Below are 26939 nucleotides of genomic sequence, written 5' to 3'. Positions count from 1 at the left end.
TACACTCCTTTAAACTGTGTACTTGACACAGCAAAATGAGTGTACAAGTTTCTAATGGGTTGGCAACGCGCATGTGACACTTCTTGAGTTGCAGGCGTCCATAGGTTGCGGTGACCGCTTTCCATCAGGCGGACCGTACGCGTGTTTGCCACCGACGTAGTATTAAAAAAACTCTTATTTTTGAATCAATTTTATTATCATCTCTGTAATACAATTTCTAATGCAATGTTTCCTTTCTCTTCCAGGTACATATGTCGGCTGCAACCCTTTTATCGTGAGCCTTACACGGCTGACACACGGAGGCAGATCATGTTCACGTAACAGGTATTATCTAGGAAAATAAACAAGAATCCATTACGACAGTGCCAATCTAGTTCCGAGGGAAGGTTGGTAGATAACTGTAACCCAGAGATTGTCTTCTGTAGACTCCGTAAAGTTTAATCATATTACCTATCCATAGGAATCATATAAAAGGATATTTAAAAATAGTTTAAGCTGGTTACTCTTCGAAGGCCGCATAAAGATGTGACATGGTCTTGTGCTTCACAAAAACATCGTGGTAGATATTTAGGCGGTCATCATTGTGTTACGAAGTTTTGCTAGTGGTTGTATTTAAAACTTCTAGGTTTTGTAACTTTTAGTGAACAATCGCTTCCGTGCTATGTTCACAAACCAGACGCAACTAGCTCAAGTCATTATAGATAACCGGTCTAGTAGGTAAGTAATCTACGCAGTAACCTAAGAACAGAGTTGGCAATCTGCCAATATACTTTTCAGCGATCTTGGTAATTCATGCAGCAACCATTGACGTTCCAAACAAACTTTGTAAGAAACGTTTTATACAATGTCGGTAATGTATGGGAAACGCAGATAAGTTATCATGTGTAGCATAATAGGTATAGTTCGTGGTTAGTGATTATTTCGAATGTCAGACAAGAGTCCTTTTCTGTTATAAACACAACAATGGCAGACTGATGGAAGGATGGGTTGAAAGGATTAACGCCAGAGGACTGCCACACTCCACGGATAGAAGGATGGATGGAAGGATTGTTCGCAGGATGGAAGGATAAATAGACGGATGAATGGATGAAGGTATGATGAATAGTTAGAACACTATTTACCTACAAGCTTTCATTTTTTTCTTTTATTTATTGTTCAGAAAATCCTCTATTTATTCAGTCAGATAGTCAGTTCAGAATTATGCGTTAGCCTGTATCCACGCCGTAAACCTGGAGACTCTAGTGTTGATCCCAGGGTACCGAGCCTGCGCGCAGCCCTGTCCCCACGAGCACACCCCCACCACCACCCCCTGGTGCACCAGTGGGCCGCCCGAGTCGCCCTGGCACTGGTCGCGGCCGCCCACGTCCAGCCAGCCTGAGCACAGCATGTTGTCGGTGACGGTTCCACCCACCTGGAATGGATGGAAATGTTGGATTTTCACGGGTTACAAAATAAATATTACAAAACTAAATACTCTTGCTTGCACACCTCAATAAGGAAAACCTATATGCCGTAAAACTTCACTCAAAAAAATGTTTTATACCTTAGGAGGCAAACGATCAGACAGGACTGATGGTAATCCTTTTGCTTGCCTTGAAGAAGGGTGTATGCTCATGAGGCTTGACGGTCATTGGAAGGTTGAAGTTATGAGCTAACACCTTGCTTTGTGTGGCAACGACAAATCTAGAGGAGAGATAAACTGTGCAGAAAATCGAAACTGAAAGTGAGGAGATTCTCTGGAGTTACCATAGGCTACAAAGATTTATTACCATCAGGCGAGCCGTGTTTTTTTTGCCATAGATGTAGTATAAAGACAGACTGACCTCAAGATATCGCTGTTTGCAAGTGTTCTGGTTCACGACCCAGATCTGGACATGTCTCAGCTGGTCGGAACCGGAACAGCTGGAACACGTTGCTCCCCATCCTATGGCCCAGACAGCTTGGTTATCCGCTAAGAAGTAGTTAGCTCCGGCGATGCTGCCAGCGCGAGACTGTGTGGAGCAAGTACATGTAAATAATACAGTTATATCTTACTATAGCTATTGAGTTGTCAGAAGAAATGTTTGCAGGTGTCCACTTCAAACTTCGTCGAAGTGAAAATTCAACTGCTACATATCCGGTTATCTTTAAATATTAAGCTAAAAACGTGTGAGCTTCAATCAATATATGTTTTTCAATTAAAAAGCCAACATCATTTTTGGGGTTACTAATGTATTACCGAAAGTTATTTGCCAGATTTTCACATCCCAAACAATGTATCCCAAAAATTTAAAAGGCAACTCATCATTTCCCAACTTATCATGTGCCATATACATATTTGCCAAAATAATGATATCCAAATAAATATTTAGACACTTCCTTACTTTGGCAATGTTCATTTTACCAAACTTCAATTAATCAAAATGATTAATTGCCAACCAATATTATCCCAACAGAAAAAAAGCCAAATCTAACATTTGGTAAAACATTTCTTGGGCATTTTTTATTTTAACAAACCTTGTTTACTCAAACCGAGTAGTTGACAAAAATATAAATAAACCACATTTACTTTGACATTTTTTTATATTACCAAATCTTAATGTATTCGAAATAAACCTACTTTTTTAGTAACATTTTGTGTGGGGGTCGCAGTTCTAACCTAACCTAAACCTACTTTCTTAGCAACATTTTGTGTGGGGTCGCAGTTTTAACCTAACCTAAACCTACTTTCTTAGCAACAGTTTTGTGTGGGGGTCGCAGTTCTAACCTAAACCTACTTTCTTCGCTACAGTTTTGTGTGGGGGTCGCAGTTCTAACCTAACCTAAACCTACTTTATTTAGCAACAGTTTTGTGTGGGGATCGCAGTTCCAACCTAACCTAAACCTACATTCTTAGCAAAGTTTTGCGTGGGGGTCGCAGTTCTAACCTAACCTAAACCTACTTTTTTAGCAACAGTTTTGTGTGGGGGTCGCAGTTCGAACCTAACCTAAACCTACATTCTTAGCAAAGTTTTGCGTGGGGGTCGCAGTTCTAACCTAACCTAAACCTACTTTCTTAGCAACAGTTTTGTGTGGGGGTCGCAGTTCTAACCTAACCTAAACCTACTTTCTTCGCAACAGTTTTGTGTGGGGGTCGCAGTTCTAACCTAACCTAAACCTACTTTCTTAGCAACAGTTTTGTGTGGGGGTCGCAGTTCCAACCTAACATAAACCTACTTTCTTAGCAAAGTTTTGTGTGGGGGTCGCAGTTCTAACCTAACCTAAACCTACTTATTTAGCAACATTTTGTGTGGGGGTCGCAGTTCCAACCTAACCTAAACCTACTTCTTTAGCAACATTTTGTGTGGGGGTCGCAGTTCTAACCTAACCTAAACCTACTTATTTAGCAACATTTTGTGTGGGGTCGCAATTCCAACCTAACCTAAACCTACTTTCTTAGCAACATTTTGTGTGGGGGTCGCAGTTCCAACCTAACCTAAACCTACTTTTTTAACAACATTTTGTGTGTTGGTCGCAGTTCCAACCTAACCTAAACCTACTTTCTTAGCAACATTTTGTGTGGGGGTCGCAGTTCCAACCTAACCTAAACCTGCTTTCTTAGCAACATTTTGTGTGGGGGTCGCAGTTCCAACCTAACCTAAACCTACATTCTTAGCAAAGTTTTGCGTGGGGGTCGCAGTTCTAACCTAACCTAAACCTACTTTTTTAGCAACAGTTTTGTGTGGGGGTCGCAGTTCGAACCTAACCTAAACCTACATTCTTAGCAAAGTTTTGCGTGGGGGTCGCAGTTCTAACCTAACCTAAACCTACTTTCTTAGCAACAGTTTTGTGTGGGGGTCGCAGTTCTAACCTAACCTAAACCTACTTTCTTCGCAACAGTTTTGTGTGGGGGTCGCAGTTTTGTGTGGGGGTCGCAGTTCTAACCTAACCTAAACCTACTTTCTTAGCAACAGTTTTGTGTGGGGGTCGCAGTTCCAACCTAACATAAACCTACTTTCTTAGCAAAGTTTTGTGTGGGGGTCGCAGTTCTAACCTAACCTAAACCTACTTATTTAGCAACATTTTGTGTGGGGGTCGCAGTTCCAACCTAACCTAAACCTACTTCTTTAGCAACATTTTGTGTGGGGGTCGCAGTTCCAACCTAACCTAAACCTACTTTTTTAGCAACATTTTGTGCGGGGGTCGCAGTTCCAACCTAACCTAAACCTACTTTCTTAGCAACATTTTGTGTGGGGGTCGCAGTTCCAACCTAACCTAAACCTACTTTTTTAACAACATTTTGTGTGTTGGTCGCAGTTCCAACCTAACCTAAACCAACTTTCTTAGCAACATTTTGTGTGGGGGTCGCAGTTCCAACCTAACCTAAACCTACTTTCTTAGCAACATTTTGTGTGGGGTCGCAGTTCCAACCTTACCTAAACCTACTTTATTAGCAACAATTTTGTGTGAGGGGCGAAGTTCCAACCTAACCTAAACCTACTTTTAGGTTTTTAGGCTATGTTTAGGTTTTTAAAGATTATTTGACTCGTCATAATTATGGTATTTTCGTCAAAAGTGTTTGTGGGAAGCAAACGTGTAAGTAGTTGTTAAAATCTGTTTGGGAAATGAAATTCGGTAAATGAAAACAATCATCTTAAAACGCTTGTCAAAAAGTGGTTTTGCATAGTGTGTTTTTAAGGAAAAAATTTTTTACTAAACAAATTATTTGACTAAATAATTTTGTCCAGTAATTAATTTGACGAAAGTAAAGTTGAGCAAACTTTTCTAGTCAAAGTGAAACATTTGCGAAATTAACAGTTGGGGTTATAAAAGTTGCATTACAACAGTTTAGGAAATTATCATTTGACGGATTTTAACGTTGTCAAATGTTATTATGGGAAAGATTGAGTTGACAAATCGTGCTAACATAACTTCGTCGTCATCGGCCATCAACTCATTCATTCCATTGTATTGTATTTTAAGTTACCTGATAGCTCTGAGCGATAGTGCTCGCAGAACGCAAAAGAGCGACGTCATTGTCAAGAGTTCTGGTGTTGTGACTCGGGTGGATGATTATAGATTTGACGTTGTGGACTACGCCACCACTGTTAGCCCAGGTGGAGCCTACGCGGATTCGCCATCTGTTAGCTGCGTCACCCCTGGGAGAGGATGATTTATTAAATGTTAATAAAATAAGAGATAGTAACATTTTTAATTAGTGACAAGAGTGGCAACCATTTTAAATAAATATCAGGAAAACAATAGATGAAATTGGACGAAATGAAATATATCTACTTGGAAATCCTCAGGTCATCTGCATGCACGGTTAGAAATAGTGCCTTACTGAGCCTGCAAGGGTTGTGACGTTGTTACTTACACAAAGCAATAGGCGGCTGAGAGTATAGTCCTACTATTAAGAAATTAAAGACTATCAGATATTTTCTTTATTCTTTTTGGTCGTTAGGTTTTTTTTTATCATTTATTTTAATACAAAAATAAAGTATGTGTATAAAATAAAAACCTAATGAATAGAGTACAGAGCTAGCAGCAGTCAAGTCAGAGACACAAAGATAGACAGGGAATATCGACGCATATCTTATCCAATACCGCCATTGCCATCTGCATCTTACACAATTTCCGAGTCTCTTCTCTTAATTTCAGTTCCTTGAGTTGAAAATGTTGAAACTCATACTTAGTATTAAATAAAACACAAATACATATAAAAATCACAATATAATTTTAAATTATGGCTTAGGCCCTGTACCAGTTGCAGTTGCCACGTCTGTAAAGCCCCTTGTAGTTTCTTTTAAATGGCTAAATCCCTAGATGTCATGTCATAAACATCTGTGATGTAACTGAAAATTAAAAAACATCGCTCAAAGATAAGGTTCAAATTAGCATGGCAAAAAATACAGTGCAGTCAAAATACCATCAAAATACGAAAAAGCATATATTATGTCAATGTCAATATCACTGCCGTATGCCGTATTTCAGGCCATAAGGGCTGTTTTCTCAAATATGAAAAATCTCAAAAGCAGAGCTTTAAAAAGACTTTCTTGGAAAATTATTTTGAACTTGATAGGTAGAACAATTTTTAAAAGTTGTACAAAAAAAATCTGAACTAAGTTTGTAACTATATGAAAAGCATTTTTTATCTTAGATTGCATATTTTAGTATCGTAACGAATTTTCTTTCAAATAAAAAGAGAATTATTAGAATAGGTTGACGGTGTCTACCGTAAACTGGGGTTACATTGACCAATTTGGGAATTTAAACTTCTCTAGCTTCTACATTTAATGGGTATTTTTACCTATTAAATGTAGGAGTTAGAGAAGTATAAATTCCAAAATTGGTCAACGTAACGTAACTAAGAAAGAAAAAAAAATGGGACCATCAACTTTTTAAGTCTTTTCCTGCTAAAAATCTAAAAAGGTAACAAAATAAGTGATATCAGGATTATTGTTTTCTGTCACGATGCCTGCACGTATCAAATGTTTATTTTTAACCCAGTGGTTGACTGGTAGAGAATGCCTTAAGGCATTATGTCCACTATTTGTACTTATTTTTTTAAATGTAATAAAGCATACATAAATAAATAAAATGTACGCAAAAAAAAACGATGTGATCAAACTTAAACTGACATTGGGGTTACTTTGATACACTATTTTTTTGTAACGATAATCGAATGTAATCCCTTACAAAAGTATTTTATCTCGAGAAAAAAAAATGGTTCGCAGAGTCAAATATTACAACTCTTTAACGCTATTTTGGGGTTACTTTGATCAAGAATAAAAATTACCATCTTCAAAAAACCAACTTTATTTGCAATTGTTTCAATATTTATTACAAGAAGAGATCAAATTATCAGCCTCAACAAGTACCGTGACATAATCAACTATGTGTCATTATGGTCAATGTTACCCCATGCAAGTGATCAAAGACACCCCAAAGAGTAAATCATAAGTAGTAAATACCTAGTTTGACTTTATGATACAAAATTCAATACAATGGTATAGCTAAACACATTTCTGGCAAGCTAATATTCACTGTGAACCTTTTACTTTAATACCCACTACGTTAGTTTAGAAGTTTATTTAAACATGAAAAATAGCAACAAACTATGCTTTTATTTTGACACGTTATCCGCACTGCCCAAGACCATACTTACTTATTCACCGCGTCAGAGCACCATCTAACTATAAAGGTTGGTTAAGGGTTATTATATGTCAGCAATTCCCGTCAACTTTGTACAATGCCACGTCAGCAAATTTTAATTGATCCTATTTTGTTACCAACATTTAGTAATATAATTCGACTTTCGTAAGATATATACAGGATAATTGTTATAATTAAGAAAATATAGATACTAGAGAACCTTAATGACGAAATAAAACTTAATAAAATCTCAATTCATCAACAAAATCTTGGTAACAAAATAGGAATTAATAAAAACAAATTTAACTTTTCTCTTAATTTTTGTACAAAGTTGACGGGAATTGCTGATGTGTAGATTTCATTACCGACTACTCATACATAACATATTAAATCCTTATTTTTTTGGTCAAATAAATATAATATGCTCGTGACAGGTCATATTTTGTTCGCAATCCGAAAGAGTCAACCCTAGCACATTTCCCTATTCACCCCCTTCCCGATCCTATTCACCCCAACGTTAGAGTGAGCGAAAATTACTAAATAAAACGACATATTTTCAAAGACAAACCGAAGTTCACACTGCCAGAAGATTTTTTGTGTAAAAAATTTGCATGGCACATATAAAAAAACTGCTATCGACGTTCAAAAGTCGGTTTTGGCCCTATTCACCATAAATTACGTTAGTTTATACCCGTTCCGACCCCATGAACCCAAAATCTTTAGAAAACGATGTACTATGTAGCCCAATTTTATTTGGTATTTTGGAGGTAACTAGTAAAAATAATTTAGTTTTACAATTGTGCGAAAATAGATTCTCATTTGGCCGGTTTTTTTTACCTGGTCTGGTGGCCTAGTGGTAATAACGTTAGCTGCGTAAGCTGAAGACCCGGTTCGATTCCCGGCTCAGCCACCGTGGGCCTTGTCGTTTTTTCTTTCGTGTATGATATCTATTTCAATATATGTATAAATGTATGTGGACAGTTGGACACTTTATTGTACATAAGACAAGTTAGGACATAAAAATATAGTATAGTTATGATGTACAAAGGCGACCTTATCCCTATAAGGGATCTCTTCCAACCTTTGAGCGAATTGAAAATTATTCATATAAACTTGAAAAGGAACAAATCAAAAATTATTTAATAAAATAATTTTATTTCTTCCCTAGTTGTATAGTTTCATACTTATGATTTTTATTTTAAAGTAATTCGTTTATATTATAGCAACCATGGGTGATTTTGCGGACTTAAGTAGAAACGTAGAGGTTGACAGAAGTGTGATTAATATTTCTAAGTGTTAATTTCTTGTATCTAGTCTAACTACGAAGCAATACAATACGTATAAATTGCGTCCATATACAGAGAGGTCAATCATAAAAATATCACTTTAAGTAAGTTATATATCTTTTATACAATGTGACAAGCATTGACCACACATCCCAATTCACCCCTCTTCCGACCCTAATCACCCCCTTCGTAAACCTATTCACCCCCTTTGCGACCCAATTTCCCCCATTCCTGATCCCATTCACCCCTCAGGCCGCGGATATTTATTCATTCCGTAAAAATTCCCTAACACAGTTGCATCGCTTTCTTCATGAAAACCATTATAAAAATGAAAATATGTCTTATGATTTTCTGTTATACATAAACTTTAGAAGTGTATACACATTCAAAAGGATAATGAACGATTAAAATGAGTAAAAATCCAATAAATTTGAACGTCAACTTTGACAGACATGAAACTGTAAATATATTATTTTCCTACTTTGATTGCGGAAAATAGAAGGAATATGTCAAGAAATATAATAACATTATATACCCCCGGAACCCTTTCCACCCCAAATTATGGTATTTATTAAATTGTCATTATGTATAATGTCGGGAAATACGGAACCCTACACTGACGCGCTCTTGGTCGGTTTTTCTTCTTAATGCTATTTAAGAGATAATAAAAAATTACACCTCCCAATTTATACTTAATAAGTTTTTTATGCAAAAATTTCATTTTTGGCACAAGCTATTATCGCCGACTGTACCTTTCTTTCAACAATCATCTATTGCTCTCCGAGACATTTCTAAAAACCCCTGACTCAATGGGGATACGACGTTTCATAACAGAGTTCCTATGATCACCTTTCTGCTTCATCATCAGATTAGCTCCATGATACCATAATATTACATTGTCACTTGATTTACATATGTGTGCAAAATTTCAGCTCAATCGGAAACCAGAAAGTGGGTCAAATTTAGCTTCTACGTTTTGACTCAAACTAACATACCTACTAACAAGGCAAGTTGAATAAAAGCTTGCATAAAGGCTTCTGATACTAGATTTGCAATAAGTTTACTTGTCATAATTTAAGAACAGATGAGACAGACATATCCAATGACAAGTCTACACCGTTTCCGTGAACTGTCAAATCACCTCATACAATTTACGGCTGTAAAGCAACCAGGCAGGGTTTGTTATTGCACTTTAATTACATATTAATGATTTCTAGCGCGTAAGATATATATTTGCTTTAACAATGGATAGATATTTATGCGGGTGAGAGTGTAATTTAGGTTTTTATAAGGAATCAAATATTTTTAAGCAACCCGATCAGATATTTATGCGGAAGGCACTTAAGATAATAACTACATTTATTTTATTTAAGGAAATAAAATAAATGTAGTTATTATCTTAAAGAGTGTGTCTACAACTTTTGACTATTCACAATCTCCAATTATTAACGGTGTAATAACTAAACCCACACAAAGTTGACCTAAAATGAGAAAAACGTATGTCGCCGTTTAGTAAACTTTGTTAAAAAAATTCAATACCCTAGTTATAACATTATGTGATTCTGAAAGCCAGATAAATGGACTACAAGTTTTGAGGTTTTTTATATTTTTCCTCTCAAAGGCAACAAAGAAATTGTACCTTAAATTTAAACTATCGTAAAATTTCCATACATTCGCCATTGCTGTCAGAATTCTCCTTTCGATTAGATGCCGTGAGCGGCTCATCGGAGGCAGACGTGTCGCCGGTCGCTCCGCGTTGACAATTAAATTTGACAAATATTTTGACAGAAAATAGTGTACGTACACGAAAAACCATACCAGTGTAAAACTGTGCTCAAAATAAATAGGGTAAGTCGATAATATCAGGTGGAGATCCAATCTCATTTAAAGTGTAAAGGTGCATGGCTTGTGCATCAAAAATAAATAAAAATATATCACATTATTAAAGAAAATAACGAACACAACCGAATGAGTATAAATGATTTCATTCTAGTTCGGTTAAATTGAAAAGAGTTTCATGTTTTATTTTACTCATTGGAATAAATTTTCATTACGCTGGTATTAACAGTACGTCATTTTAAAAATATATATGACAGCACCTACGTCAAATTCTGTCAATCAGGTTGTATGTAAACAATTATAATTTAATTTATTTTTACATATTTAGATACTTATTAATCGATTCTTACTTAGAATAGAAGAAAGGGAAATGCTTACTTAGAATAGAAGAAAGGGAAATACTAAGAATAGAAGAAAGGGAAAAGGGAAATACCTATTTATTAAATACAATATTCCGTATGGTGTGCTTCTGGTTCAAATTTTTATATAAAAAAATGTTTCAATTTCATTAAAGATTACCCTGTGCATACCACGAACACGTAAGTAACCATAAGTTCATCGTTGTTTAGAAAGTAACGCTCGTTTTGAATGGCACTTCTCCATTCAACTGGACCAGATGTTCATGGAACAGTCACCAGCATACGTATATGACTATGAACGGCCGTGACAACATATCCGATTCTCTATAGGAGCCATAAATATATGACGACATATTCCCGGCAAAAAATTGTGATGCTTCGTGACCGGCAAAAACATAGTCTCTCTTTCTAGCGTCTCGCGAGCGTAGCGTCGGGCCAACTGTATGGAAAAAGACGCCGCGTCGCGTCGGCGTGGCTTAGCCATACAGTTGGCCCGACGCTACGATCGCGAGACGGTAGATGTGGGAGGGTCCTTATCCGTATAAATATCTGATCGGGTCGCTTAAAAATATTTGTTTCCTTATAAAAATCTAAATTACACTCTCACTCGCATAATTATCTATCCATTGTTAAAGCAAATATATATCTTACGGGCTAGAAATCATTAATATGTAATTAAAGTGCAATAACAAACCCTACCTTAGTTGCCTTAGAGCGGTAAATTGTATTAAGTGATTTGACATCTCACGAAACACGTGCAGTATTATATTGTCGTTGCATATGTCTGTCTCATCTGTTCTTAAACTATGACAACTAAACTTATTACAAATCTGATATCAGAAGCCTTTTTACAAGCTTTTATTCAACTTGCCTTGTTAGTTTGGGTCAAAACGTAGAAGCTAAATTTGACCCACTTTCCGGTTTCCGATTGAGCTGAAATTTTGCACACATATGTAAATCACGTGACAATGCAATATTATGGTATCATGGAGGTGATCTGATGATGGAGCAGAAAGGTGGTCAGAGGAACTGTGTTATGAAACGTCGTATCCCCATTGAGTAAGGGGTTTTTAGAAACATCTCGGAGAGCAATAGATGATTGTTGAAAGAAAGGTACAGTCGGCTAAGGTAAAGCTTGTGCCAAAAATGAAATTTTTGCAAAAAAAAAAAATTATAAATTGGGAGGTGTAATTTTTTATTATCTCTGCATTTCATTGAGAAGAAAAACCGGCCAAGATCGCGTCGGGTCACGGTCAGTGTAGGGTTCCGTAGTTCCAGGGAAAATAATATATTTAGGGGCATGAAAATGTCTGTCAAAGTTGGCATTTAAATTTATTGTATTATTTACTCATTTTAACTTTATTTTTGTGTGAAATTTTGCTCAGAATTTGTTCGTTATCCTTTTGAATGTAGTGTATACCTACACTTCTAAAGTTTATGTTCCATACATACTTACTACAATTTTCTTTTCATTGACAGACGATTTCAATTTCAATTTTCAATTTCAATTTGATGGATAAATATCCGCGGCCTGAGGGGTGAATAGGATCAGGAATGGGGGGAATCGGGTCGCAAAGGGGGTGAATAGGTTTACGAAGGGGGTGATTAGGGTCGAAAGAGGGGTGAATTGGGATGTGTGGTCAATGGTTGTCAAATTGTATAAAAGATATATAACTTACCTAAAGTGATGTTTTTATGAATGACCTCTCTGTATATGGACGCAATTTATACGTCAATGTATTGCTTCGTAGTTAGACTAGATACAAGAAATCAACATTTAGAAATGTTAATTACACATCTGTCAACCTCCACGTTTCACCCATGATTGCTATAATATAAATGGATTACTTTAAAATAAAAATCATAAGTATGAAACTATACAACTAGGGAAGAAATAAAATTATTTTATTGAATAATTTTTGATTTGTTCTTTTTCAAGTTTATATAAATAATAAATTCTCAATTCGCTCAAAGGTTGAAAGAGACACCTTATCCCTATAAGACATTCGATTACTTATCCCTATAAGTTCGCCTTTGTACACCATAACTATACTGTATTTATATGGTGATGTCCTAACTTGTCTTATGTACAATAAAGTGTTCACATACATACATACATAAATTGAAATAGATATCATACACGAAAGAAAAAACGACAAGGCCTACTGATGGCCGAGCCGGGAATCGAACCCGGGTTTTCAGCTTACGCAGCTAACGTCATTACCACTAGGCCACCCGCCCGCCGTGTGGTACCCAACGAAATTTCTCTAGTGTATGTTATCTCTGATAGGCACATTTTGACCACCTCGTATATGAATCTTATAAGGCCCATTTGCACCAACCACTTAACTCAGGGTTAGTGGGCTGTCAACTGTCAAATTCCATGTAAAATAGTGGGTTAACCTTCAGGTTAATCCTCCATCTTCGTTGGTGCAAGTGGCACTTAGAGGATTACGGTATAGCGAGAGACATGGCGGGTTCGATTCCCGGCTCAGCCACCAGGGGGCCTTGTCGTTCTTACTTTCGTGCGTGATATCTATTTCAATGTATAAGCATGAAAACGGTTATGACTTTATTTTCAAATAAGTAATTTTTACTGATAAACTTTTTTTTTGGTATTTAATTTTGTAAGCTATGCTCCCAGCCGAAGATCAGCGCTGATGAAGAGGCACCAAAGAAAACACGTCTGTTCCGTACAAGATTTATTAGCAGAGAGCGAAAATATAAACCTACCCACAATCAGTCGGTGCCTATAATTACTAAACTACCCACATATGTCACAAATTTATTTCAAAAAAACTTAATGTCATTATCAGTTTGCCGTTAATATTTGTGGGGTTTGAAATTGGACCAGAAGTGATATTAAAAAAAAACTATACATTTATAACCTTTTGAATTTTGGAAGTCGGTTAAAAAATCTCGCCAAATGAGAATCTTTTTTCGCACAATTGTAAAACTAAATTATCTTTACTAGTTACCTCTAAAATACTAAATGAAATGACATCTATTGCGACTTAAGTAGTTTGCATAAATTAGTAACCCAATTCACCTAGAGACGGCGCTGCACTTTGGGCTACTTAGTACATCGTTTTCTGAAGATTTTGGGTTCATGGGGTCGGAACGGGTATGAACTACCGTAATTTGTGCTGAATAGGACCAAAACCGACTTTTGAACGTCGATAGCACTTTTTTTTATGTTCCATGCTAATTTTTTACACAAAAAATCTTCCAGCGGTGTGAACTTCGGTTTGTCTTTGAAAATATGTCGTTTTATTTAGTAATTTTCGCTCACCCTAACGTTGGGGTGAATAGGTTGACCCTTTTCGACTACGAACAAAACCTGACTAACTAATATGTTATGAGTAGTCGGTTATGTATTAATAAAATAAATTTATCGAAATCTACACATATGATAACCTTCAACCAACCTTTATAAATGGTGCTCTGACGCAGTGAACAAGTAAGTATGGTCGTAGGCAGTGCGGATAACGTGTCAAAATAAAAGCATAGTTTGTTGCTATTTTTCATGTTTAAATAAACTTCTAAACTAACGAAGTGGGTATTAAAGTAAAAGGTTCACAGTGAATATTAGCTTGCCAGAAATGTGTTTATCTATACCATTGTATTGAATTTTGTATCATAAAGTCAAACTAGGTATTTACTACTAATGATTTACTCTGTGGGGTGTTTTTGATCACTTGCATGGGGTAACATTGACCATAATGACACATAGTTGATTATTGTCTGATTATGTCACGGTACTTGTTGAGTTGAGGCAGATAATTTGATCTCTTCGTGTGATAAATATTGAAACAATTGCAAATAAAGTTGGTTTTTCGAAGATGGTAGGTAATTTTTATTTTTGATCAAAGTAACCCCAAAATAGCGTTAAAGAGTTGTAATATTTGACTTTGCGAACCGTTTTTTTTATCTTTTCTTGAGATAAAATACTTTTGCAAGGGGTTACATTCGATTACCATTTAAAAAAAAACAGGGTATCAAAGTAACCCCAATGTCAGTTTAAGTTTGATCTCATAGTTTTTTTTTCTGCGTACATTATTTTGTTACTTTTCTAGATTTTTAGCAGGAAAAGACTAAAAAAGTTGATGGTCCCATTTTTTTTCTCTCTTTACATTAATAAATACCCATTAAATGTAGAAGCTAGCTATAGCTATAGCTACCCATTACATGTAGAAGCTAGAGAAGTTTAAATTCCCAAATTGGTCAATGTAACCCCAGTTTACGGTAGACACCGTGAATCTATTCTAATAATTCTCTATTTATTTGAAAGAAAAATCGTTACGATTCTAAAATATGCAATCTAAGATAAAAATGCTTTTCATATATAGTTACAAACTTAGTTCAGAATTTTTTTTCGTACAACTTTTATTAAATTGGTCTACCTATCAAGTTCAAAATAATTTTCCTAGAAAGTCTTTATAAAGTTCTGCTTTTGAGATTTTTTCATATTTGAGAAAACAGCCCTTATTGCCTGAAATACGGCAGTGATATTGACATTATTGACATTGACATTTGCTTTTTCGTATTTTGACTGCACTGTTGTATTTTTTGCCATGCTAATTTGAACCTTATCTCTGAGCGATGTTTTTTAATTTTCAGTCACGTCATAGATGTTTATGACATAACATCTAGGTATTTAGCCATTTAAAAGAAACTACAAGGGACTTTACAGACGTGGCGACTGCAACTGGTACAGGGCCTAAGCTATAATTTAAAATTATATTGTGATTTTTATATGTTTTTTTGTGTTTTATTTATTACCAAGTATGAGTTTCAACATTTTCAACTCAAGAAACTGAAATTTAGAGAAGAGACTCGGAAATTGGGTAAGATAAAGAGTCTGATGCAGATGGCGATGGCGGTATTGGGATAAGATAAGATATGCGTCAATATTCCCTGTCTTTCTTTGTGTCTCTGACTTGACTGCTGCTAGCTGTACTCTATTCATTAGGTTTTTATTTGATACACATACTTTATTTTGTATCAAACTAAATGATAAAAAAACCTAACGACCAAAAAGAATAAAGAAAATATCTGATAGTCTTTAATACAACCCGCATATACGTAATGCACAGCACAGGCCTCTGAAGACCTGCAGGGCAATCATAGTCGCGCGATAAATGATAAAACATCGGACCGTCCCTATTGCACTTACAAATAGTGCGATAGGGCTGAATGTTTTATCATTTATCACGCGACCATAATTGTCTGCCTGGAGGTATCGGCCTTCACACACGACTTTGAATAATGTTTGCGGGGATAGGCAGGGTTAAGAATAGTGTCCCTGCAGGATACCCTGTAGGTTATGTAGTTCCATGATTACAGCAGAGGAACCGTTGAATAGGTACTACTCGATGGTTCTAACGGAGCCACTTGCTACCTTCTGAGGAAACCGCTAGATATAACAGCTTAGAGACAACATTGACCATGACCAGCGTTTCTGCATTACTTACACAAAGCAATGTGCGGCTGAGAGTATGGTCCTACTGCTCAGTATAGTTCCACTGCAGGACTGACTGTAGGTGATCATTTTCAAAGAGTTCAGTAATGGGGTTGTGAATGGATACTGCTTCATAGTTCCACTGCAGGACTGACACTGACAGGACACTGTACGTGATGAGGTTCCAAGAGTACAGTAATGTGGCTGCGAATGGATACTGTTCGATAGTTGTCACGGAAGGTCTGTGCTGATGTTACTTACACGAAGCAATGTGCGGCCGAGAGTATGGTCCTACTGTTGAGGATAGTGCCACTGCAGGACTGACTGTAGGTGATGAGGTTCCAAGAATACAACAGAGGAGCCGCGAACGGATACTGCTCGATGGTTGTTACAGACCCACCCACGATCCTTTGCGGATTCCTGGGAACCGCTAGAAAAAACATGGTTAGAAACTTAAATACGAGAGATATGCATGATTTCATGTGATAGAAGAAATAACAATAGCTGTAATTAATTTCGTCACATTTTAAATTACCAGCAGCAGTTGATATGGATTTCAGTGCCTTTGTTTAGCGGGTAAAGCTTATTTACAGTGCAAATAACTTCGAGAATTCTCAATAGTAGAGAAAACTTTTGAAGCCTGTGTAACTAACTATTTATAACTACTCTATATAATTATACTATTTTAGAGCAGATAAAGTAATGTAGCGCTATGACTGTACTCAAAAAGGGATTCGGAGCGCATATAAAATTTAAGACAGAAATAGATAAATGAAAAAATAGCACGGAATATTTTAGTATAGTTAGAAATTCTCGCTCGCTCTGGTATGCTTTCTTTATTAGATTGTAATTAACATCTTCAGTGCATTCCAAAACATTTTACTTACCTGCGACGGCGGCAAGCCAAACTACCACTACAACCAAAGTAAAACGCATATTGTCTCCCACACACGGAGTGCCATCAATCAGAGCTAATGTCTTTTATACCTCTGATAATAATCGATAAAGTAATTATAGATATTGACGACTAATTAATCTTAAAGGAGTTCATGTTCGGATCAGAAGTGGTGATAACAATGACTCAGATGAGGTATTGGATGATTCCACGTGTGGACATAAGTGGGCACATGTCACGAATAAGTGTGTCATCCTTAGTAACTGGTTGGGCAAGTGGGAACTAAGTCCCACTGGTGGGCAAACGCTTTCCCTCCTTTCCTCTGTGTAGTTCGTCCTTTTCCCACCATTCCGGGTGAGATCTCATTACGTCGCACTATCTACTAATTATGGTGATACTAGCTTTGTCCCGCGGCTTCGCTCGCGTTAGAAAGAGACAAAAAGTAGCCTATGTCACAAAAAGTAGCCTATGTCACTTTCCATCCCGTCAACTATCTCCACTTACAAAATCACGTCAATCCGTCGCTCCGTTTTGTCGTGAAAGATGGATAAACAAACAGACACATACACTTTCCCATTTATAATATTAGTAAGTAGTAGTAAGTACCTATGGATTAATTCCATTAGACGCCTAAAAATATACAGGGCCACAACATTCAGGGACATTTTAAATAGGTAAAAAATTCCGGAGTTTATCCAATGGAACCTCCACAATAATATTTCAATTTGGCTAAAAGTTTGATAAATTGTTCCGAATGAAATAACAATTCAGATTCACTTTAGCACACAGAAGCGCCGCATATTTGCAGAAAAATAAACTTGAAACGAATGAATGAATGTTTTAACATTCCTGTTTCTTTTCGTTGATCCAAATTGGTCGTATCAAAAGCAAGGTCAAAACTGAAACAAATGTGTTAAAATATTGCTCATGATCTTGTTAAACGCATGGCCGCAGCTTACAGGCTTATTCAACGACAGTGTGATTACGGTGACTTATGATGAATTCAATTAGGCATATCTTGAGAAATGGGGTGGGAGCGGGTGGCATAGATTATTGACCACTAGATGCCACTAACTTAAGATTTGTTCGATTTCTAGAAGCCGAGTCCGTAGAATTCGTTTAACATACTTTGGAAGATTTTACCTTTTATATTTTTTTTAGTTTTTTGATTTTTTTTTTATACGTATCACTGTGTTCCTTGCCATATAACCCATTCATCTGCTGCTTTTCTTGGAATTAAGCACTTAACTTCATTTTCTTCTTGAAATTAAAAAGCGCCGTTTATCATACTTATTCATTACATTTATAGAATACATACAGCTGTGTTATCGCTTTTATTTTCAGAGTTATGTAGGTAGATTACGGTTCGTTACATCCAAATTTTATGATTACCATATTCCTAAAACGTCGCAATGCCAAAACAGATTAGTTTTATAATGACTAAAACTTAAAATGACTTAAACCTATCTTCTCAAATTATCGTAATATTCCCAAAATGACAACATTTCATTGCAAGGTTGAGAAAAATAATATTTTCTCCATATTTTGGTACACTGACATGTTATTGTTGGTTTAAATAAGAGTAATAGTTACCACGACACACTTTTTAGATATCTTTACAATCTCGGATGAAGATCGGAAACTTTGGAAGGGATACTTGTCGTGTTTTATTTTATTGTCCACGCCATGCAATTATGCATCATCTAGTGACGGCCCGGTGAGTATTGTCTTAGAGGGTGGCATATTGTGTAATTGGCTACGTAAGCCGACTCGAACGGACAATATTGCATCCGCTGACACGGTCCTAATGAAAACCAACTGACTGTGATTAATACACGTGTTAGCTTTTGAACCATGCACAGTTCATGAGCGATATTATACATACCTAAATTGAATTAAGACCCCTTACTCCTTAGAGCGCTCATCAATTTCACGAAACGGCCATAGATAGATGGCGTTGGCGCTCGGTACGCGAGCACCGGCAACTCAACGCGCGTTCCAACGCAGACACGAATAATCTTGATAGTTTTGAATTAAATTGCTAATAACATAATTTTCAATTTTATATGGGGACTCTTTATTTAATTTCATATTCATGGTATGGTAGTAGTAAATAAGGTATATGAATGTAGTAAAAGTATAGTATTAGTCTACATGTACATATATAAATTCAGATTTCCTAATTGATTGATTCAACGACCAACACCGCTGAGCCGAAACTACGAAAGCTAGAAAGTCGAAATTTGTATAGATTGCATTAACAAAATTTCGAAGAGATAAGAATCGATTATGAAAATTTACACCCCTAGTAGAGGGAAAAAGGGGGTGAAAGTTTGTAGCGGGATCAATTTGTTTTTTTTAATAGGAAAATTTTAGTTAGGAACTTGAAATTAGAGAATAGTTTAATAGTAATTTCTGTTTTTTAGGGTTCCGTAGTCAACTAGGAACTCTTATAGTTTCGCCATGTCTGTCTGTCCATCCGTCCGTCCGTCCGTCCGTCCGTCCGTCCGTCCGTCCGTCCGCGGATAATCTCAGTAACCGTAAGCACTAGAAAGCTGAAATTTAGTAACAATATGTGTATCAATCACGTCAACAAAGTGCAAAAATGAAAAATGGAAAAAAATGTTCTATTAGTGTAAAGTGTAAAGTGGGGGCTGATTTTTTTTTCATTCCAACCCCAACGTGTGATATATTTTTGGATAGGTATTTAAAAATGAATAAGGGTTTACTAAGATCGTTTTTTGATAATATTAATATTTTCGGAAATTATTACAGTTATAGTGACTTTCATATTTTTATAAGAACAGCATGCACTTACGTCCAGAACAGTGACATTTGGTGCATTGGAACTGCTCATGATGTGTCACTTTTTAACCGTCGCCTCAAATCTGAGAGATTTGAGGCGAGGTTCTCAATTCGTCTGTATGTTTATTTATTTTTTTCATTTTTATGTTTGTTCCTCGATATCTCCGTTGTTACTGGACCGATTAAAAAAAAATTATTGAATGTATATGAATACAGATTGGTAACATTTTTCTCAGAACCCAGTTCTGATGATGGGATCCTGGAGTAATCGAGGGAACTCCTCGAATCTGAAAGGCATACGTATGGTGATTTTTGTGTTTTTAAAGGAACAGCATGCATTTAGGTACGGAACAGTGACATTTGGTGTAGTGGAACTGCTGATGATGGCCAGAACGGAACTTCTCAAATCTGAACGGCACGCTTATAGTGACTTTGGTATTTTTATAAGAACAGCATGCAATTTCGTCCAGAACAGTGACATTTGGTGCAGTGGAACTGCTGATGATGGTCAGATCAGAACCGATCTTCTCAAATCTGAACGGAACACTTATAGTGACTTTGGTATTCTTATAAGAACATCATGCACTTACGTCCAGTCCAGAACAGTGATATTTGGTGCAGTGGAACTGCTGATGATGGTCAGAACACTCAGAACCAAACTCTTCAAATCTGAACGGCACGCTTATAGTGACTTTGGTATTTTTATAAGAACAGCATGCACTTACGTCCGGAACAGTGACATTTGGTGCAGTGGAACTGCTGATGATGGTCAGAACCGAACTCCTCAAATCTGAACGGCACACTCATAGTGACTTTGGTATTTTTGTAAGAAAAGCATGCATTTAAGTTCAGAGCAGTGACATTTATTTAGTTATGTTTGTTAAGCATAATTATTGAGTTTTCAAGTCAAAGTTTGTCAAGTTTCGATTTCTTATAATCGGATTCATGAGGAATTGAGAAACTCCTCAAACCTTAGCGTTATACGTATATTGATTTGTGTTGCCATCAAATAATTAAAGCATTAAAAGCAGTTTTAAAAAATACCTACACATTTCTACATAATCCAACATTCGCAAGTAGCTTTCACCACAACCCGAAAGGCGGCGGTTTTTTTTTTCTTAAAAAATATTAAACGTTTTTTTATGGGATAGGAGGCAAACGAGCAGATAGGCTGCCTGATGGTAAGCGATCACTGCCGCCCATGGACACCAGAAGCACCAGAAGTGTTGGAGGTGCGTTGCCGGCCTTTAAGATGGATGTACGCTCTTTTCTTGAAGGTTTGATGGTCGCATTGGTCCGGAAATACCGCTGGCGACAATTCATTCCACAGTTTAACTGTGCATGACGTGACCAAATTTGCAAAACATTGCGTCTTAGAAACATTTTAAAGGGTGAAAATCAAAATATGTACACCGTGTCCAATAAGTTTGAATACAGCACAAATAGCCAATAAAACAAAATGAACAAATAGTTACTACATTATTATTATATTTTATGAATGGCACTCTTATTTACTACATTCACAACAAATGTTTTGGAATAACTCCAGCATTAACTTGTTTACCAGCCTCAAACGCTTCTCAAACGGATCACACGCGGCACGCACCGTTTTCTTCACATTTCATCCCAAATACTCTCAATAATCTTTTTGAAATGATCTAGGTTTATGATTTTATACAAATTTAGTCTTCAAAGCATGTATGACCATACAAAGTAGTCTAATACGCCTAAACCTGGAGGCCTGGGTGGCCACTCATGTTTCGGATAAAAAACTGCCAAATGGGGGATGTCTGAAAATTTTAAAATCGCCTGATATTTTTTCTGGTGATAGGAATAAGCATTTCTATTTACAGAAAAAAGTTACAGATTTTTTGGTAGCACCATACATTTTATAAAAATAAAAACGTGTTGCTCGACTGCGCGTACGACCCACTTCGGCAGTTATGAGATTTGTCTTAGTTTTTAAAAAAATTCCATTTTGAATCTGTGCTGGCCATAGACACTGACAGTTGATTGTCAGCTTGACATTTTTCTCGGAGAATTCATAACCATATCTGGTGAACTATTTATTACTGTTTTCGACTCATTTTCTCTCCCTGGCCTCTGATTTTGCCTCCTTCTACGACTACCTTCGCTCTCGAACCCCGGACGTTGATTTGACTGGCTTAAAACGACGACCTTTGATATTAACCTCTGGACCTGATTCTGCTTGCATTAACGAAGACGTTTGCTTTTAAACACTGGACCTGATCCTGCTGAACTGTTTACGATCCGTTTTGCCTCCCTGACTTCTGATTTTGCTTGATATAAGGACGATCATCGCTTTTAAGTTCCGGACTCTATTTGTTATAATGAATACAAGTACATAAACACGATATAAGGATCCCAAAACATGCTTTATACCAACTTGTTCTAAAACCAACCAGAAAAACCCAGATTTAAAATTGTTCATATTAAGAAAGGAGCTGAAGGAAAGTTGGTGTCAATAGGTTGGCAGGGAACTGCCCAACCAGAGTGCGATTTTGCTGTGAAGACCACCTGAGTGTAAGATACCGTGTCTTGTTTACCAACCTTAAAATGCAGTTACACGCTGGCAATAATATCATAAAAAAGAAAGCCATAAATATCTGATACGGTGGCATTTTATAAAATGTGTATTTTTTGGATAGACCAATAGGAAAAATATGGTAAAATACATTTTTTTTTATAATTTGCAATGTCCTATAATAAAATATAATTGATTTTATTGTGTTGTTTTATTTTACTTCTGAGTTGTACGTGTGTGTCATGTGTGTCGAGTTACTGTCAAGTTACTATCCAATTCAGTCGGCTATGGCTTTCCATATTCTTCTATGGCCCTCCATACTGTTAAAGCATGATTAACAGCACTATAGTAGATTGTGTTACGAGGGAGCAAAATTGCATATTTATAGCGAGGATATAAATTGAATTGTGAACAAAGTGAAGTATTCTATATGTAATTGAATACTGAGTGTAGTGACTGGGATTCGAAAAGAAAGGGTTATTTTCTTCCCTGCACTACGAGGAGGGTGCAAAGAGGCACTTTTCCTCTTTGCTATTAGGGACCAAAGTGATACTTTTCCCTTCAAGGACACATTTTTTTTACATGGTTACATAACATACCATTTTTTATGTTTATATAACATATCATTATATATAAATTTCCTAAAAGTTGATGTTAATATGTGTAGCAAATTTAATTCCACCTTGTGTCTTAACACTTGAATCCCTCACTACGCTCAGGATTAAATTTAAGAATACCTTGCTACACTCAAGATATATATCTCATTTTTCTCCCTTGTTGCACAATCTACTATTGCTACCATTTGACACTTGTTTTTTCATATCATATAAGCAAAATACTAAAATATGAATCAGGTCTGTTGTAAAAATATTATGCACTTAATCGACACAATTTTTTTATACATAATATTAAAATATGTTACAACATAAAAATGTTCTCATAGCAATATAGGTATTAAGATTTATAAGATTATAAGTATTAAGATTTTTAGTTATTAAGAACTATATTTGCAGTGCCCTTACAGGGTTCATAGCTGTGCTATACCTACTGAAATGTACCAACTTATGTACCTATGATAGCAATAAAGAATTACTGATTATTACTTATGTGCAAACACTTTCCGTGGCGTTAATATTTTATACAGGCCAGACAAAGTTATTGAACAGAAAAGTGTCACTTAATTACCTCCTAACAGGGCCGAAAAGTACCCTTTCTGAATGGGTGATGTGAAAAGCAGTAGGCGTCACATCGCAAACTCATTTCCTTTTTGAGCACTAACTACTTAAAGCAGACAATAAACCAACAATCTAAAGTTATTTGTTTAGGGCACAGGTCCTTCTCTAGTTCTCATCTGTAGGCAGGTGCGCTTATGAATCACTACTAGGAGTTAGCCTGTTTTCACATTACCCAATCCGATATCGGATGTCGGAAGGATTTCAATGGAAAAAATCCAAGACGACGCCTGTAATGTATGGGATATCGGTCCAACATCCGGTATTGGATCGAATAATGTGAAAACGTACTTATGGGTGCTAAAATGAGTAATAATGTTAAATATAGATCAAGACAAATTTATGTTTATTACACTCATTAACATGTAGTTGCACTTTTCAAAATTAATGGGATACACATTCTCTGTCCAAAATATCTCTGCATCTTTCATCAATTTCTTCTTCACAGGCATTGTGTTTGTCGCTGTTCCACATTTTGGCAAATTAGATGAACTAGCTCTTACAAAATCGCTAGTACCTATCCACGTTTTCCCAATTCAATGGGCTTAAAAATTGTAATCAGGTCCGGGGTTCAACGCAAAGGCCGTCGGCAGCAAGCAGGGCAAGCACACGTCTTCGTTAATGCAAGTAGAATCAGGTCCAGGGTTTAAAATCAAAGGTCGTCGTTTTAAGCCAGTAAAATCACGGTCCGGGGTTCGAGAGCGAAGGTAGTCGCAGAAGGAGGCAAAATCAGAGGCCAGGGAGAGAAAATGAGTCGAAAACAGTAATAAATAGTTCACCAGATATGGTTATGAATTCTCCGAGAAAAATGTCAAGCTGACAATCAACTGTCAGTGTCTGTGGCCAGCACAGATTCAAAATGGAATTTTTTTAAAGACTAAGACAAAACTCATAACTGCCGAAGTGGGTCGTACGCGCAGTCGAGCAACATGTTTTTATTTTTATAAAATGTATGGTGCTACCAAAAAATCTGTAATTTTTTTCTGTAAATAAAAATGCTTATTCCTATCACCAGAAAAAATATCAGGCGATTTTAAAATTTTCAGACATCCCCCATTAGTCTGAAACTACGCTAGAATACCATTTGCCGAATGTGCTGGAGGTGCGTCTTGTTGGGACACATGATACTCATTCCCAAGCATCCTTTTTAACTTTAAGGCATTTTTTTCTCCAAAACCTTGGTTTTAAAGAAAAAAACGTTGATTTTAACGCTTTTATCTGTAAGCACTGAAGGTAGTTTACCTCGCTTACATACTGCATCCCACACCTGGGCCGATGGTGAGCTCTGGAACCTAGGCACATTTTTCTAGTTGCCCGGAACGTTATCTATCCTCGGTACCCATAATAGTTTATTTTGGACACGTGGCGTCTGTTTTATCACATACAGATTCTGCTTATAAAAAATAACTCGTCACCTGCGTGCCGAGCAAGTATTTTGTTGGCACTTTACCTCTTTGTTTTTCTTAGACACTTCGGAAATTTCATGAACTTTGTGCTTGTATTTTATTAAAAGGAATATACTCTTTAGTTTAAATAAGAATTTGATGGCCTGTGATCCCTATATCTTTAGAACTGAGGTAAAATGTGAGTATTCGGACTTATTGGACACGGTGTACATGTTCGTTCTAAAAGTAGCTGATCAAGCATCGTCGGTTTGGAAAGCCTGCGGTAAAATTTTTGCTCATTACTATACATATTCGATTTAAAGGGTTTTGAGATTTAGGAAATAAAACAACGCTTCATTAGATTTAATTTATTAGCATTATGTAATTATAATCTCAATGTAAGTGCAAGCAGTCTTATTTACAATAAACTTAAAAGCGGAAACAAATATATGCAGAAAGAAAAAAAAGAAGCTGTCAATACTGAATCCCCTAGGGTGGCTATGTATGAATAGCACAGAAAAGTATTAAAATAAAATAAAAACCGGCCAAAAGCGTGTCGGGCCACACTCAGTGTAGGGTTCCGTAGTTTTCCGTATTTTTCTCAAAAACTAACCTATAAAGTTCAAAACAAATTTTCAAAGAAAGTCTTTGTAAAGTTCTACTTTTGTGATTTTTTTCATATTTTTAAACATATGGTTCAAAAGTTATAGCGATTATTTCCGAAAATATGAAAATTATCAAAAATCGATCTTAGTAAAACCTAATTCATTTTTAAATACCTATCCAACAATATATCACACGTTGGGGTTGAAATGAAAAAAAATATCTGCCCCCTCTTTACATGTAGGGGTACCCTAATAAAACATTTATTATTATTAACGACCTTCCACATATTTATAATGAGCCCAAACATGATGGGGTTATGATGAGGAGAATAGCAGTTCTGTTGACCACCTCCTGACTCCATCATGAGACCTTGGACCTCATCTAGTTCGATGGTGCTCGTCAGCCCAAATCTAATGAGCCCGAACATGATGGGGTTATGATGAGGAGAATAGCAGTTCTGTTGGCCACCTCCTGACCCCGTCATAAGACCTTGGACCTCATCTAATTCGGCGGTGCTCGTCAGCCCAAGTCTAATGAGCCCAAACATGATGGGGTTATGATGAGGAGAATAGCAGTTCTGTTGACCACCTCCTGACTCCATCATGAGACCCTGGACCTCATCTAGTTCGATGGTGCTCGTCAGCCCAAATCTAATGAGCCCAAACATGATGGGGTTATGATGAGGAGAATAGCAGTTCTGTTGGCCACCTCCTGACCCCGTCATGAGACCTTGGAACTCATCTAGTTCGATAGTGCTCGTCAGCCCAAATCTAATGAGCCCAAACATGATGGGGTTATGATGAGGAGAATAGCAGTTCTGTTGACCACCTCCTGACTCCATCATGAGACCTTGGACCTCATCTAGATCGATGGTGCTTATCAGCCCAAATCTAATGAGCCCAAACATGGTGGAGTTATGATAAGTAGAATAGCAGTTCTGTTGAACATCTCCTGCCTGACTCCATCATCATGAGAACCAGAACCTCATCCTGGTCCCAAAATATAATAATAATTCAAACTCTCAACAAACTTCACGTATAACTTAAAATCCAAAATCATATGAAAAGCATGTCGAATGCTAAAATTGCATAAGGTGTAAAAAGGATCAAGATTTGTTTAGTCGCAGTTTACGGCACTTCTCGGAACTATCGAGCTGCTTACGAAAGCTAGGTGCGCCGGACGATCAAACGCAGGTCCGTTGTCTTCGAGCGCTCGGCGCAGACTGAGCGGGCTCGCGTTAGCACAGTGTCTTTTATTCGAATTTTAGGTGTTTTAAAAACATATCTATCGACAGAAAGGTATGTCTTATATGTATGATTTTTTTCTTATAGGTCAATAAGAAGTTCTAGTTTAGGATAATATTATTTAAGAGTTACAAAAAATGCAGGAATCGCAGGAAAAATACATAATGTA

At 36.6% G+C, this 26939-nt stretch overlaps 1 protein-coding gene across 2 annotated transcripts; it reads right to left on the bottom strand.

Moving 5' to 3' along the window:
- Positions 1-210: 210 nt before the first annotated feature.
- Positions 211-17010, bottom strand: LOC125225264 (trypsin CFT-1-like). Of its 2 annotated transcripts, XR_007176968.1 has the most exons (6): positions 16946-17010; positions 16320-16488; positions 4946-5117; positions 1824-1991; positions 1122-1411; positions 211-331 (listed from the first exon to the last, which is right to left on the bottom strand). XR_007176968.1 is itself a non-coding variant. In XM_048128873.1 (5 exons), the coding sequence occupies exons 1-5, from the start codon at positions 16992-16994 to the stop codon at positions 1199-1201; spliced, it is 771 nt and encodes a 256-aa protein (XP_047984830.1). In that variant the 5' UTR covers positions 16995-17010; the 3' UTR covers positions 1117-1198. The 2 variants fall into 2 exon arrangements, 1 of the variants encoding a protein (XP_047984830.1); XM_048128873.1 differs by lacking the exon at positions 211-331 and having other exon boundaries at positions 1117-1411.
- Positions 17011-26939: the final 9929 nt, after the last annotated feature.

This window comes from Leguminivora glycinivorella, chromosome 4, assembly GCF_023078275.1.
Source record: "Leguminivora glycinivorella isolate SPB_JAAS2020 chromosome 4, LegGlyc_1.1, whole genome shotgun sequence".
NCBI lineage: Eukaryota > Metazoa > Arthropoda > Insecta > Lepidoptera > Tortricidae > Leguminivora > Leguminivora glycinivorella.
Note: the sequence above shows the minus strand (reverse complement) of the source record. Positions and strands in the feature narration are given on the sequence as shown.

What these genes read in the sequence shown, in the direction of transcription:
- LOC125225264 (XM_048128873.1), bottom strand. Translation starts at nt 16,994, where the DNA reads ATGCGTTTTACTTTGGTTGTAGTGGTAGTTTGGCTTGCCGCCGTCGCA. An exon ending in TCGGCCGCACATTGCTTCGT is followed by an intron (nt 5,118 to 16,319) that starts GTAAGTAACATC and finishes ATCCTCTCCCAG; the next exon opens with GGGTGACGCAGCTAACAGAT. An exon ending in CTATCGCTCAGAGCTATCAG is followed by an intron (nt 1,992 to 4,945) that starts GTAACTTAAAAT and finishes TGCTCCACACAG; the next exon opens with TCTCGCGCTGGCAGCATCGC.